This window comes from Triticum dicoccoides, chromosome 3B, assembly GCF_002162155.2.
Source record: "Triticum dicoccoides isolate Atlit2015 ecotype Zavitan chromosome 3B, WEW_v2.0, whole genome shotgun sequence".
Lineage (NCBI taxonomy): Eukaryota > Viridiplantae > Streptophyta > Magnoliopsida > Poales > Poaceae > Triticum > Triticum dicoccoides.
The window spans coordinates 274414598-274430656 of NC_041385.1; the positions used below are offsets into that span (position 1 = coordinate 274414598).

The 16059-nt window shown below is 46.2% G+C and overlaps 1 protein-coding gene across 2 annotated transcripts in view; it reads right to left on the bottom strand.

The window, feature by feature from the left end:
* Window positions 1–14195: 14195 nt before the first annotated feature.
* Window positions 14196–16059, bottom strand: part of LOC119275890 (ERI1 exoribonuclease 2-like) — an 8666-nt gene continuing 6802 nt past the window's right edge. For both annotated transcript variants that reach the window (XM_037556826.1, XM_037556825.1), the window contains exon 4: window positions 14196–15111. In XM_037556826.1, the coding sequence (XP_037412723.1) occupies window positions 14625–15111 (487 nt within the window). In that variant the 3' untranslated portion in view covers window positions 14196–14624. The remainder of the gene's footprint in view (window positions 15112–16059) is intronic.

The window sequence follows — 16059 nt, forward strand, 5'->3', positions numbered from 1 at the left end:
AAACGTCAGGTCAAGGAAACGGGTGCCAGGTCCAATAAATACTAGTCCGGTCAACGGACAAAGAGCAGCTCAAACCTATTCGGCCTGAGCCACACGCTCGATCAACCATGTGAAATTCATGGTACTCCTAGAAGGACCGCAAAGCATACCAATAGAGAATGCAGGATCCTCAAAACAAAGTGGCTGGTCACACGCTGGAAGCAATAAGGGAAGACGTCTCGTCAAGAGCCCCACGCCCCAGAGCAGAACAGTACGGCCGATCACCAAGGATCACATAAACCACAGCAAGTCAATTGCAGTGCCTCTAGACCTAGTAGTCCGGGGGCTACATAACACACAAAGCCCACAAGGGTATGACGCCACGAAAAACATCTCCTAAAATATGTAAGGCGCAAAGGCCAAGTTTTCTTGGCCCACCACTCTAACGGTTGCCTTCGGATAACCCGAAAATGCTACGCCAAAGAATAAATCTTTAGCACCTTCCCACCATGCGGAAGTTTACCGTATGCTAACAGGAAAAACCACGTCGGCTAGATTCCACGTGGTAAATTATTCAGACCAACTATCCGGACACCCATCGCGGAGTCTGCACTACCTCAGGGTCTAACGGCTGGGCACACCAGGGTCCCGATTAGGGACCCCGGGACCAACAACAAGAGGACACCCAGCTGCCTTCAAGCATTTTGCATTTGCAAACTAACGATTGACGCAGAACAGGACTGGCGGCATGGAATTAGCCCGGACACACAAAGGAAGGAACATGCAGGTAGAAGGCAGTTCGGATTCATCCTTGATCCACTCACAAACTCCTCCAGTCCGGCCACAACAGGTTCCGCCAAATAACACCTCTTTCCATACATCATACTCATATGCATAGACATATCATCCTACTACAATGCGTAGACCTAAATAGCAATCACCGGCTGTCGTCTATCGTCGACGCCTTTTTGCCGAAAATGACAGCCACACTTTGCGTTCGCCTGGTTGCACCAGGGGCTTTGCAGTGCGGCAACAAATTCTGACCACCTTTTCGGTCGCTCGGCACCCTGAACTTATAGCACTATATGCATCTACTCCGAATCATGTCTTGGGTCATTGGTTGGGTTTGTCCAGCTCCCATGTTTTGGTACCTTACGTTCCGTTCTATCGACTAAGGTAGCGCTGGGAGAACTACTGCGATTGTGTCCCGGTTCAGCCGGACAAGCACCTCAGTAAAGAAAGCCGAAAACCGACTGTCATGATGAAGCGAGAGTCGGTCCGCTGTTCGAGAGGTTATAAAATTCCTAAAGATTTATTCTGCACAACGCCATTATAAATGCTGAGTGCGACGGATCGGTCTTCTAATCAGGCGCCAATAGAGCCCCTAGCTCGGCCTTCCGAACACTAGGGGTTGCGCCGACCATACTCAAATTCCTATGGCTAAGTGAGAGTAATAAAGCCTTATAGTCCGATTGCCTGGTTCACGGAAAGATACACCTCCTTAAAAGGACCCAACTAAGGGATAAAGAGTGTTCAGATATATCCCGAACACCTCCGTATCCTTTTTACGAGGGGGCAGAAGCCTATGACTGGCCAACTCTCAGAATTTGTATATAATAAACAGCCGCACAGGAAGAACATATGTTCAAATAAAATATAATAAACAGGCCATTATCCCATATTACAACAGGCGGCACAAATGCCCTCAGGGAAATATGATGTCTTTAGCACACTTGTCCGCCACAAGGCGGGCCCCTTTCATTACACCTTCATAATATAGCTCGGGCTTGCGGTGCTCCTTACCCTCCGGCGGCCCCTCAGTCATCAGCTTATCCGCGTCAAGCCTCCCCCAATGCACTTTCGCACGGGCAAATGCCATACGCGCACCCTCTATACAGACTGATCGCTTGATAGCATCAAGATGAGGACAGGCGCCCACAATCCGCTTGACGAGTCCGAAGTAGCTGCTTGGAATCGGCTCCGCAGGCCATAGCCGGACAACTAAGTCCTTCATGGCTAGTTCGGCCTCCTGGTGCAGTTCGGCCAGCTATTTCAGCTGATCGATAAATGGCACCATATAGTTCCGGATACTGCGACCAGAAATCCCTCTCTGCAGTCTTCTTCCCCTCGGTGCAGTAGAATTGAGCAGCATCTGATATGTTGCGAGGAAGATCCGCAAAAGCCCCTGGAAAAATAAGAATTCAGCTTGCCGCTTAGGATTCTTCACATTCCAACATATAAAGAGCTAAGAATACAAAAGGCCTTACCAGCCACCACTTTCCGGGCCTCCTGGATGTCCCTTACAGCACCTCGGGCTTCTTCCCGAGCACCTTCTGCAGCCTCAAGAGCTTGGGCGAGCTCGGATTCTTTCCCTTCTAGACTCTGCTCCAAGCCCTCGCTTTTCTTCACAGCCTCCTAGAGCTCTCGCTCAGCTGTGATAACCCTGGCCTCGTGTTTTTCACGAAGCGCATGTTAGGCCTCAGCCTTCTTGTTGGCATCAGCCAGAGCTTTCTTTAGTGCCTCGTATTCAGCACCCGCTCCTAGAGCACACAATACTAATATTTTTCCTTTATGCACAACCATTCGTTCGTGCCAACTCCAATACAAATGTTTTCCACATACCTCGCTTATCTTCCAGCTGCTTCCTCACGCGGCCAAGTTTCTCCTCGGCCAGTGCAAGGCTTTGCTTCAGTTCGGACACTTACGCATTGTAAGCGGCCGTCCTCTTTGCGGATGCCTGTTTTCACACAAAAGGGTATACGTCATTCACATAGGCTCCTGCGAGAGCAGGGGTTTTGATCCCCTGGCCGGCTCTGTCTCCTCCGTCGGACAGTGCATCAGGGGCTACTACTCATATTATGACAATTCCTCAAGGGTTTCCTAGGAAACATACCTCAAAAGCCTTTATAAGGTCAAGGCAGGACTCGTTCAGCCTGCTCTCGGCAGACTGAATCCTTTCAACCACTGCGCCCATAAGGGCCCGATGCTCATCGACAATAGACGCGTTCTTCAACACTGTCGATAGACCGCCAGGCAGCTCTGCTCGAACAGAGGACGCCGGCAGCATAGGCAGGCCCCCCACCATCGGGGGTGGCTGCTCGCTCGATCCCGGAACCCTAGAGGTCCCGGGGGCCGTATCCATCCCCGCGTGTTCGGCACCAGGGATATGTCCTCCCTGGTCCGGGTCTTGTCGAGATGACACCTCAGTGTCGCGCTCGGACTTGGGGGAAGGGGCCTGCGGAGGCGTCTCGCTCGCTAAAGCGTCCGAGCCCAGTGAATCCTCCGACGAGGACCGGTCGGCGTAGGACCTTGCCGGACTGTGCAATATGTAGGCAACAGTCAAAACTACTATACACAAAAACGATACCGGACGCATATGTGTGTTTGGATACTTACGACTTCTCCAGGGGCTGGGCCCTGGGATCCCACTTCGGGCTGTTATCGGCAGCTGTAGGGGATGCCCCTGAGAGGGATTTTTTTCCCCTCTTGGGCGATTCGGCCTCCAGAGATGTGGAGGCGGTCCTCTTCCTCCCTCCATCAGAGTGAGGCTCATCCTCCTCTGCTTCCTCCTCTTCATCCTCGGACGAAGGATCATCACTGGAGTCTTCGGATTTGACATCCGAAGCCTCGCGACGGCGAAGGCCACCACGGGTCTTCTTGACCTTCTTGGAGGCCTCTTTCTTTGGCGCCTTGTAAGGCGCGGGGACCAGCATCTTCGTCATAAGGGGTCCAGCCGGTTCCTCCGGTAGGGGGGCTGGACAATGTAGCTGCTCCACCTTCTTTACCCATCCCTGAAGTTGCAATGAAACGCGATTAGGATGTCTCCCGTATGACAAGCCGACTAAAGCATGAATAGACAGAGTGTGGCTGTGACTTACCGGGCTTGGAGAATGGGATGATTGATACCCACGGTCCTCGGCGGGGCCCAGCCACGATTTGCTGGACTTAAAGAGCACCTTCCAGATATCCTTGTGGGAGGAATCACAAAGCTCCCGAAGGGTTTGGTGCTCGGCCGGATCGAATTCCCATAGGGCACAAGCTCGGCGCTGACAAGGGAGAACCAGGCGAACTAGCATCACCTAGACTACGTCGACGAGCTTGACGTCCCTGTCGACCACACCCTGAATGCGCGTCTGGAGCAGTAATAGCTCATCGTACGAGCACCAGTTCGGGCCCTTCTTGAGCCAGGACGTGAGCCGCAGTGGAGCTCCGGATCTGAACTCTGGAGCTACCGGCCACTTCTTGCCGCGTGGTTCGGTGATATAGAACCACTGCTGCTGCCACTCCTTGATGGAGTCGTTGAAAGCGCCTTTCGCCCAAACAGCCTTGGGCATCTTGCTTACCATGGCGCCGCCGTGCTCGGCGTGTTCGCCACTCACCAACTTGGGCTTCACATTGAAGATCTTCAGCCATAGGCCGAAGTGGGGTGGGATCCAGAGAAAAGCCTCGCACACGACGATAAACGTCGAGATATTGAGAAAGGAGTTGGGGGAAAGATCATGAAAATCGATCCCGTAGTAATACATGACTCCTCTGACGAACGGGTGGAGGGGAAATCCGAGCCCACGGGCGAAATGGGGAAGGAACACGACTCTTTCATGAGATTCCGGAGTGGGTACAACTTGTCTCGCCGGTGGAAGACGGTGGCCGATCTTCTGGGCCAGATACCCGACCCCCCGGAGCTTCTTGATGTCCTTCTCCTGGACGGTTGAGGCCTTCCAACTGCCTCCAGCTCCGGATCCGGACATCTTCGGAAAGCCTCTCTTCGATGGAGGAGAAAAGTGCTTGGGCGTTAGGGCTCGAACAGAGGGGAATGAGCTAGCGGGAGGAGAAGGCATGGGTAAAAGAGAAAGGAATCTGACCTCCTCATAGAGGCGATGAAAGCTTTTTGTGCCTCCCCACTTGCCCGGTGGAACCCATCTGCCTCCCACTCACCGCGATTAGCAGCACGGTTAGATTACCCATACCCCTATTAATGAGAATCTCGTGATAAGGGGACACGATCTCTGCTTTGACAGGACGTGTCAAAGAAACCGCCTCGCAATATGCACTGTAGCTGGTTGTGGGGAAACGGATCGAATAATGATCCGACCGTAATAACATGTCATGTCATCAGAAAAAGTTGTCAGCGGATTGCATTTGTAAAATATCATCCTCTCTGCGGTGGCATATGAAGATTATCTCGCATATCCGGACACAATCTAAGTGTTCGATGATTACTTTGGAGTATTCGGAGGAGGAACCCGCCTTGCAATGCCGAAGACAATACTGCGCGCCGGACTCATCGTCATTGAAGCCTGGTTCAGGGGCTACTGAGGGAGTCCTGGATTAGGGGGTATCCGGACAGCCGGATTGTGTATCACGTCCGGACTATTGAAGCATGAAGGTACAAGACTCAAGACTTCGGCCCGTGTCCGGATGGGAGTGGGAGGCAAGCTTGGCGATCTGGATATTATATTTCCTTCCTTGTAACCGACTCCATATAAACCCTAGCCCTCTCCGGTGTCTATATAAACCGGAGAGGTTGGTCCTTAGAAGGCCGATCACAATTACATTCATGCCATCATAGGCTAGCTCTTAGGGTTTAGCCTCTACGATCTCGTGGTAGATCTACTCTTGTACTACCCATATCATCAATATTAATCAAGCAGGAAGTAGGGTTTTACCTCCATCGAGAGGGTCCGAACTTGGGTAAACATCTGTGTCCCTTGCTTCCTGTTACCATCAGCCTTGATGCATAGACTGGGACCCCCTACCCGAGATCCGCTGGTTTTGACACCGACAGTCACCGATCATCGGGAAGATCCACCAAAGTTCATACTTTGTTCTCATACATGGATCCTATCTCAGATTTCATGGCCTCACGCCATTTAACAGAATCTAGGCTCATCATTGCTTCTTCATAGTTCGTAGGTTCGTCATGGTCAAGTAACATGACTTCCAAAATAGGATTGTCGTACCACTCTGGTGCGGATTGTGCTCTGCCAGACCTACGAGGTTCTGTAGTAACTTCATCTGAAGTTTCATGATCTCTATCATTAGCTTCCTCTCCAATTGGTGTAGGCATCACGGGAACAGATTTCTCGGATGAACTACCTTCCAAATTGAGAGCTGGTACAATTACCTCACCAAGTTCTACTTTCCTCCCACTCACTTCTTTCGAGAGAAACTCCTTCTCTAGAAAGCTTCCATTCTTAGCAACAAAAATCTTGCCTTCGGACTTGTGGTAGAAGGTGTACCCAATTGTTTCCTTAGGGTATCCTATGAAGACACATTTCTCCGATTTGGGTTCGAGCTTATCGGGCTGAAGCCTTTTGACATAAGCATCGCATCCCCAAACTTTAAGAAACAACAGCTTAGGTTTGCTACCAAACCACAGTTAATATGGTGTCGTCTCAACGGATTTTGACAGTGCCCTATTTAAAGTGAATGCAGTTGTCTTTAATGCATAACCCCGAAACAATAGTGGTAAATCGGTAAGAGACATCATAGATCGCACCATATCCAATAAAGTGTGGTTATGACGTTCAGACACACCATTACGCTGTGGTGTTCCAGGTGGCGTGAGCTGTGAAACTATTCCACATTGTTTTAAATGAAGGACAAACTCGTAACTCAAATATTCTCCTCCACGATCAGATTGTAGACACTTTATTTTCTTGTTACTATGATTCTCCACTTCACTCTGAAATTCTTTGAACTTTTCAAATGTTTCAGACTTGTGTTTCGTTAAGTAGATATACCCATATCTGCTTAAATCATCTGTGAAAGTCAGAAAATAACGATACCCGCCACGAGCATCAACACTCATTGGACCGCACACATCAGTATGTATTATTTCCAATAAGTCGGTAGCTTGTTCCATTGTTCCGGAGAACGGAGGTTTAGTCATTTTGCCTGTAAGGCACGATTTGCAAGTATCAAATGATTCATAATCAAGTGATTCCATAGTTCCATTTTTATGGAGTTTCTTCATGCGCTTTACACCGATATGACCCAAACGGCAGTGCCACAAATAAGTTGCACTATCATTATCAACTTTGCATCTTTTGGCATCAATATTATGAATATGTGTATCATCACGATCAATATTCAACAGAAATAGACCACTCTTCAAGGGTGCATGACCATAAAAGATATTACTCATATAAATAGAACAAACATTATTCTCTGATTTAAATGAATAACTGTCTCGCACTAAACAAGATCCCGATATAATGTTCATGCTCAACGCTGGCACCAAATAAAAATTATTCAGGTCTAAAACTAATCCCGAAGGTAGATGTAGAGGTAGCGTGCCGACGGCGATCACATCAACCTTGGAACCATTTCCGACGCGCATCGTCACCTCGTCCTTAGCCAATCTTCATTTAATCCGCAGTCCCTGCTTTGAGTTCCAAATATGAGCAACCCAACCAGTATCAAATACCCAGGCACTACTATGAGAATTAGTAAGGTACACATCAATAACATGTATATCAAATATACCTTTGTTCACTTTGCCATCCTTCTTATCTTCAAAATACTTGGGGCAGTTCCGCTTCCAGTGACCAGTCCCTTTGCAGTAGAAGCACTCAATCTCAGGCTTGGGTCCAAACTTGGGTTTCTTCCCTGGAGTGACAACTTACTTGTCAGTCTTTTTGAAGTTCCCCTTCTTTTTATCCTTGCCCTTTTTCTTGAAATTAGTGGTCTTGTTAACCATCAACACTTGATGCTCCTTCTTGATTTCTACCTCCGCGGCCTTTAGCATCGCGAAGAGCTCGGGAATAGTCTTTTCCATACCTTGCATATTGTAGTTCATCATGAAGCCTTTGTAGCTTGGTGGCAGTGATTGAAGAACTCTGTCAATGACACAATCATCTGGAAGATTAACTCCCAGCTGAGTCAAGTGATTATGGTACCCAGACATTCTGAGTATGTGCTCACTAACAGAACTATTCTGCTCCATCTTGCAGCTATAGAACTTGTTAGAGACTTCATATCTCTCAACTCGGGCATTTGCTTGAAATATCAACTTCAACTCCTGGAACATCTCATATGGTCCATGACGTTCAAAACGTCTTTGAAGTCCCAATTCTAAGCCGTAAAGCATGGCACACTGAACTAACGAGTAGTCATCAACACGCGACTGCCCGGCATTCATAATGTCTGCAGTTGCTGGGGCAGGTGGTACACCGAGCGGTGCATCAAGGACATAATTCTTCTGTGCAGCAATGAGGATAATCCTCAAGTTACGGATCGAGTCCGTGTAGTTGCTGCCATCATCTTTCAACTTAGCTTTCTCTAGGAACGCATTAAAATTCAAAGGAACGGTAGCACGGGCCATTGATCTACAACATAGATATGCAAAAACTATCAGGACTAAGTTCATGATAAATTAAGTTCAATTAATAAAATTACTAAAGAACTCCCACTTAGATAGACATCCCTCTAGTCATCTAAATGATACGTGATCCAAATCAACTAAACCATGTCCGATCATCACGTGAGATGGAGTAGTCTTCAATGGTGAACATATCTATGCTGATCATATCTACTATATGATTCACGTTCGACCTTTCGGTCTCCAGTGTTCCGAGGCCATATCTGTATATGCTAGGCTCATTAAGTTTAACCTGAGTATTCCGCGTGTGCAAATCTGGCTTACACCCGTTGTATTTGAACGTAGAGCTTATCACACCCGATCATCACGTGGTGTCTCAGCACGAAGAACTTTCACAATGGTGCATACTCGGGGAGAACACTTATACCTCGAAATTTAGTGAGGGATCATCTTATAATGCTACCGCCGTACTAAGCAAAATAAGATGCATAAAAGATAAACATCACATGCAATCAAAATATATGACATGATATGGCCATCATCATCTTGTGCTCATGATCTCCATCACCGAAGCAACATCATGATGTCCATCGTCACCGCATTGGCACCTTGATCTCCATCGTAGCGTCGTGGTCATCTCGCCAACCATTGCTTCTATGACTATCACTACTGCTTACTGATAAAGTAAAGGAATTACACAGTGCTTGTATTTCATACAATAAAGCGACAACCATATGGCTCCTGCCAGTTGCCGATAACTTTTACAAAACATGGTCATCTCATACAATAACGTATATCACATCATGTCTTCACCATATCACATCACAACATGCCCTGCAAAAACAAGTTAGACGTCCCCTACTTTGTTTGTTGCAAGTTTTGCGTGGCTGCTATGGGCTTCTAGCATCAACCGTACAAACCTACGGCACAAAAACCACAACGGTGATTTATCAAGTTTGTTGTGTTAATCTTTGCAAGGACCGGCCGCAGTCAAATTCGATTTAACTAAAGTTGGAGAAGCAGACACCTGCCAGCCACCTTTATGCAAAACTAGTTGCATGTCTGTCAGTGGAACCGGTCTCATGAACGCGGTCATGTAAGGTTGGTCCAGCCGCTTCATCCAACAATACCGCCGAATCAAAATAAGACATTGGTGGTAAGCAGTAAAACGATCACCGCCCACAACTCTTTGTGTTCTACTCGTGCATATCGTCTACACATAGACCTGGCTCGGATGCCACTATTGGGAAATGTAGCATGCAATTTCAAAAAAATCCTATGCTCACGCAAGATATATCTAGGATATGCATAGCAACAAGAGGGGGAGAGTGTGTCCACGTGCCCTCGTAGACTGAAAGCGGAAGCGTTAACTTAATGCAGTTGATGTAGTCGAACGTCTTCTCGAGTCAACCGATCAAATACTGACCGTACGGCACCTCTGAGTTCTGCACACATTCAGCTCGATGACGTCCCTTGATCTCTTGATCCAGCAGAGTGTCGATGGAGTCGATGAGTTCCATCAGCACGACAGCGTGATGACGGTGTTGGTGATGTGATCCGCGCAGGGCTTCGCCTAAGCACTATGATGATACTATCGAAGGAGTAAACTGTGGAGGGGGCACCGCACACGGCCAAGACAATGTTGTGCCTTTGGGGTGCCCCCCTGCCCCCATATATAAAGGAGGGAGGAGGAGGCCGGCCACCAAGGGCGCGCGCCATGGGGGGAGTCCTACTAGGACTCTACTCCTAGTAGGATTTGCCCCCCCCCCCTTTTCCTTCTTTCCGGAGTAGCAAAGGGGGAAAGGGAGAGGGAGTAGGAGAGTGAAAGGGGGGCGCCGCCCCCTCCCCTAGTCCAATTCGGACTCCCATGGGGGGGCACCCCTTGTGGGTTGTCCCCTCTCTCTCTCTCTCTCTCTCTCTCTCTCTCTCTCTCTCGTGGCCCATGTTAGCCCATTACTTCCCCGGGGGGGTTCGGTAACCTCCCGGTACTCCGAAAAATATCGGAAACTTCACGAAACCATCTCGGTGACTGAATGTAACCTTCCAATATATCAATCTTCATCTCTCTACCATTTCGAGACTCCTCTCATGTACGTGATGTCATCCGGGACTCCGAAGAACCTTCGGTCACCAAAACACATAACTCATATAATACCAATCGTCATCGAACGTTAAGTGTGCGGACCCTGCGGGTTCGAGAACTATGTAGACATGACAGAGACACCACTCTGGTCAATAACCAATAGCGGAACCTAGATGATCATATTGGTTCCCACATATTCTACGAAGATCTTTATCGGCCGAATCGCAATGTCAACATAGTTATTCCCTTTATCATCGGTATGTCACTTGCCCGAGATTCGATCGTCGGTATCTCTATACCTAGTTCAATCTTGTTACCGGCAAGTCTCTTTACTCGTTCCGTAGTGCATCATCCCGTAACTAACTCATTAGTCACATTGCTTGCAAGGCTTCATATGATGTGCATTACCGAGAGGGCCCAGAGATACCTCTCTCCGATACTCGGAGTGACAAATCCTAATCTTGATCTATGCAACCCAACAAACACCTTTGGAGATACCTGTAGAGCATCTTTATAATCACCCAGTTACATTGTGACGTTTGATAGCACACAAGGCATTCCTCCGATGTCCGAGAGTTGCATAATCTCATAGTCGGAGGAATATATATTTGACACGAAGAAAGCAGTAGCAATAAAACTGAATGATCATTATGCTAAGCTAACAGATGGGTCTTGTCCATCACATCATTCTACTAATGATGTGATCCCGTTATCAAATTACAACTCATGTCCATGGCTAGGAAACTTAACCATCTTTTGATCAACGAGCTAGTCTAGTAGAGGCATACTAGGGACACGTTGTTTTGCCTATGTATTCACACATGTATCAAGTTTCCGGTTAATACAATTCTAGCATGAATAATAAACATTTATCATGAATAAGGAAATATAAAATAACAACTTTATTATTACCTCTAGGGCATATTTCCTTCAGACAATGCTCATAAACCTGAACTTTCACATACTTTTATCCACGTTGAAAACTTAAACCAGCTTGTCATCAATCACCTAACAGGCGGAGATTGTAAGTGCATCTAGTGCCGCCCCTAGTTGGTTTTGGAGTATTGACGACAAACGTGGTTGAGGGACTAATGTGTTTGTGAGATTTGCAGGATAACACGGGTAATAGTCCCTCACTGATTCGGTTTTTCAACTAGAGATCACCCCTAAAAATGTGTGAAGACATTGAAGTCCATGGTAGTTCGTGAATACATTCACGATGAGGATTATGATGTATGAAGACATTCACTTGAAGACTATGGAGTGCGAAGACATAGTTTGTTTCAGGAGTTGAAGTGGATGCTCACTTGAGCTAGAAATAGCCCAAGGTGGGCTATTTACTGTCGTGCGAAGACATAAATTGGTGGCTGCTCAGAGTTAGTGCATGACTTTTATCGTTTGCGAGCAACCCACCTCCGAAGCATTTGAGAGAGAGATACTTGCGAGGACAAATCCCAAAACACCCAGAGCCAAAGAGTGTTAGGCATCACTGAAGTCTTTCTGTCCGCGTGATTTGAAGACTTGTTACACTTGAGGACTGTGAATCCTCCAGCTGGTTAGGCGTCGCGTTCTGAGCATCCAAGAGCCATTGTGGATCGCCGGTGAATGAAGTCTGTGAAGGTTTGGAAGTCTACCTTGAAGACTTACCTAAGTGATAGGGCAAGGACTAAGTGTTCTTAGCTCTAGGGGAATAAGGTGAAGACACTGTCTTCTGAGTTCAATCTCAGCCTCCCTAACCAGACGTACAGTTGTCACAGCAACTGGAACTGGTCTACCAAATCCTTGTCTACACCAAGCAATTGGTTCTATCCCCTACTCTCTTTACTTTTCAGTTTGTCTTCGTGAAGTCATTGCTTTCCTGCTTGATTCATTTGACTTCACTAAGACTTATATCTGTTTGGCTTCATACCGTCTTCCGTTCTGATCATGTCTACCTAGCTGCTGATAGTATTCGTGCTTTCTCTGTACTGCTTGCTTGACTAATGCTTGCCTAGTGTAGTTTACATTCCGCTGCATATCACATAGGTTCAGTATTGCCTGTTTGTCTTCAAAGCCCTTGTGTTTTGAAGACTTTCATAAAAATCACCTATTCACCCCCCCCCCCTCTAGCCGATAACTAGCACTTTCACCTATCCCACTAACTGTACTGTAGAATATATTTCCTAAAGTCATTGAGTGGATCCTGAACGGATTGAGATCCAGTGACATGCCATGGGCATGTCACCCATGAACAATATGGTGCCTTGCCCCCCTCTCCCCTCCGTCAGATCATGATCCAACGGCCAGGGGTGACATGAACAGCACCCAGTCCATAGTACATCTACAGTGATTCGTCTACAGGATCACGTCCACAGTGTTTTGTTGCTACAGTGCTCGATTTGGGCTGTCCATTCCAAATCCAAGGGCCATGTTACGGTGTGACATGCTGAAGGCATGTCACTGGATCTCTATGCATCCTGAACAGTGGCTACACTAACCATATGACTAGTGATCGATGCTTACTTATGTACTCAACTCTACGTCTTCCTACACAAAATCACACATTTGCTGATATAGGAAAAAGTAAGGTATTGGGTCTAGGTAGGGTTACAATCTCAAAGGATCAACACATATATAAAGTGATGCTTGTCGAATCCCTTGGATTCAACCTAATATCAATCTCAATAGTTTATGATCTTGATATGATTGTCATCTTTGACAAATTTTGTTGCTTTGTCCTAATGATCTCTGACAAATTCAAAGTCTTCAAAGGTTTTCGAAGAGGTGTCCCATGTGTTCGGTTTGAAGTATTGTGTTTATTGCCGGTGTGAATGATGTTTAGCATCATAGTGTTTCAATAAAGCTCCTAGGATTACACAATTCCCGAACTTTATTAGACAATGTGCATCAACAATTTCTTTTTCCTTTCTTTTTCTTTTTAAAAATATTGATGTCCAATTCGTCTGTGAAGCAGATTTATACAAAATATACATGTCGACCCATCCTTTTCCTCTTCTTTCTGCTTAACCTTGGACTCCACGACAACATTGTAAGTAACGCATTCACATTCAGTCTAGGACCTCCTTTGGTGAATATCCATTACGGCTCCTGACTCAGCTAATCTCGGTAAACAGTAAAATTGAAATAAATACTAAAAATCCAAAAATATTTAGTGTGTGAGGTCCGCTCAAAATTTCAGTGAATTTGGACATCTGAGCAGCTCTCGACCAAAAAAAAAACGCTCTGAAACAGTAAAAAACTTCACATACACCATTTATCTGGGGGAGCAGCTTGGATGCCCAAATGAGCTGAAATTTGGCATGAACCTCGCGCACTAGCATATCTTCCATGTAAAAAAAATTGGGATTTTTTAAATTTTTCTAATATTTCTTTTGATTTTACTGTTCATGTGCAGGAGCAAATGAGCTCGGGAGCCATTTAGCCGCTCTCCTCCTTTGGTTCATACAATAGAAATATTGTAGGAATAGGAAATCATAGAAAGTGAAATGATGACACATACCTCAATTGAAAGAGATGTCATTTGATGCCTAAGGTAAGAATTCTTTCATTGAGTCTATGCTAATATTTATTTTTACTTCAAAATGTAAAGAATTTATTCCTATCCTAGATAGGAATAGGAATTTATTTCTACAAACAATTCCTTTAAATCAAAAAAGGAGGCCTAGGGCTATTTCTACAGCTTTACATCACAAGATCCCTAGAGATAGATTTTGTGAAATTTAACACCTACAATTTCTTTGTAAGAATTATCAATTCAACAGCAAAACTGGGTCTCGGAGAAAAGAGAAAACTCAGTTGCAACCCTCAAAAGGCAAAAATAATAATCATTCCGGCTACTATTTCCATCTTCAGATGCGATTCAAGTTCCATATGTAACTTGTTCTTGATTATCAATACCGAGGCACCAAACACACACAATCCACACTTTCAACATCTACTCACAAAGCACACCTCTACTAGAGTTCCACTTGAGTTAAAAGAAAGAAAAAAACACAAGCGTCCACAAACTTCAAGATTATTCGCGGATAAAGCATCCTAAGCAGCATCTCATCCCCACTCTCTTCTATCAACAGAAGTCAGTATGACAGGTTAGATACTACCTAGTCAACTCCCATTGTCTTATGAGCAAAGTCATATATCATATATATACCAAGGGGGAGGCACGGCAAGGCCGCCACTAGTAGCCTCCCCTAGTTAAAGCACCAGCCCAGTTCCGCAAAGGACAGGGCGTCGTTATATTCACGACGCCCATGCAAAGAACGTGCATATGGCCCGCCTCGTGACGGTCCAGTTGCCGCATCCATAGAAATGTCTTCCCTGCATCGGACCTGGTTTGCGTACAGTGTTCGGCCTGCTCGGTGCTCCGCAGAAGCAGACCTGTCCAGCGGCCTTGCCGGCATATGGGTGAGCATGGACATGAGATCCCAACATCTCCTTTGCCTTATGCTGCTGCAACAGGGTGAGGTCTGGAGAACGGTCAGGGGATGGGGATGGCTGGCACGTTATTGCCTGCGGGGCAGGTTGCTGCCACACAAGCGAGTTGGTGATGGAGAACTTGAATCCCCGGTGCATCAACAGCGCAAGGAGGCGAGCAGTATTGCGAGCGTCGTCAAGCCCACAGTGGGCACGACCCTCCCATGTCAGACCAGCCAACTGAACTGCATCCTTCAAGTTGCACCGAACACCCCCATAGACTTCCTGGAAAGGGACCTTCAAGTTGATCCACCTGATCAAATATTGTGAATATTAGAGTCAAGACCAGGATAACTTGTTCTCTCTAAATACACAACATAGGGACTTGACCTCAAAGGCTTAATACACGACTCATTTAATGAGATGGCCTAGCATATTACCATTTATAGAAGATTATTTACTGATTATCAATTTATCGTCATGCATGAGAAATCATATCCCTGGAAAAATCAGTTGCATATGGACAAAGACCCATTGATCCATTTAATCACTTATTATATAGCATATAAACAGAAAGTGACATGATAAATGAACACTCTGCATATATTTCAACTATTTCAAAATCTTTCCGAATAGCATATATCTTCTTCTATAGGACCAACATGGAACAATGGGCTTTGAAAGGAAATCTAGGGTATTGTATCATTCCATGCAAGCTCATTGCATTCCAAAGAAGCCCAAACAATTTATAAATTCATGATGGTGATAGCAGAACATTTAATATCCAAATGCCAGACAATATTAAATACTGGAAAACAAATAACAGTTTTTTTAGAGCAAAAAGAACAGGGCGACCTAAAACTCTTAAGCTGTATTTGATTAGTTTATCGGTTAGATCAAAAGAGAATAAGAGCTACCTGGATTATTATTGATTTGAACAGTCTTAAGTGCATTGCTAAGCACCTCTAACTTGGTTTAGAATTGGCCTTCTCCATGGTCCATGATAGTGTTTGGTTGGGGCTGCTGGGGGTGAGAATGAGCATCCGTGAGGATCAACTCCAAGCCCCCACCAAAGTTTTTTATTGGTCAAATCATATCAACCCGTCCAGGACAGGAGTACAGCTGCATGTTGAACTATAAGATGCTCCGTACGACGAAGAGTGAAACATCTTGCGTCCAACAAGGAAGGCCCCCACGTCGCTCTACACGAGCGACATGGGAGGCAAACCCTAGCTGCCGCCAAACCTTCCCATCGCCCCCC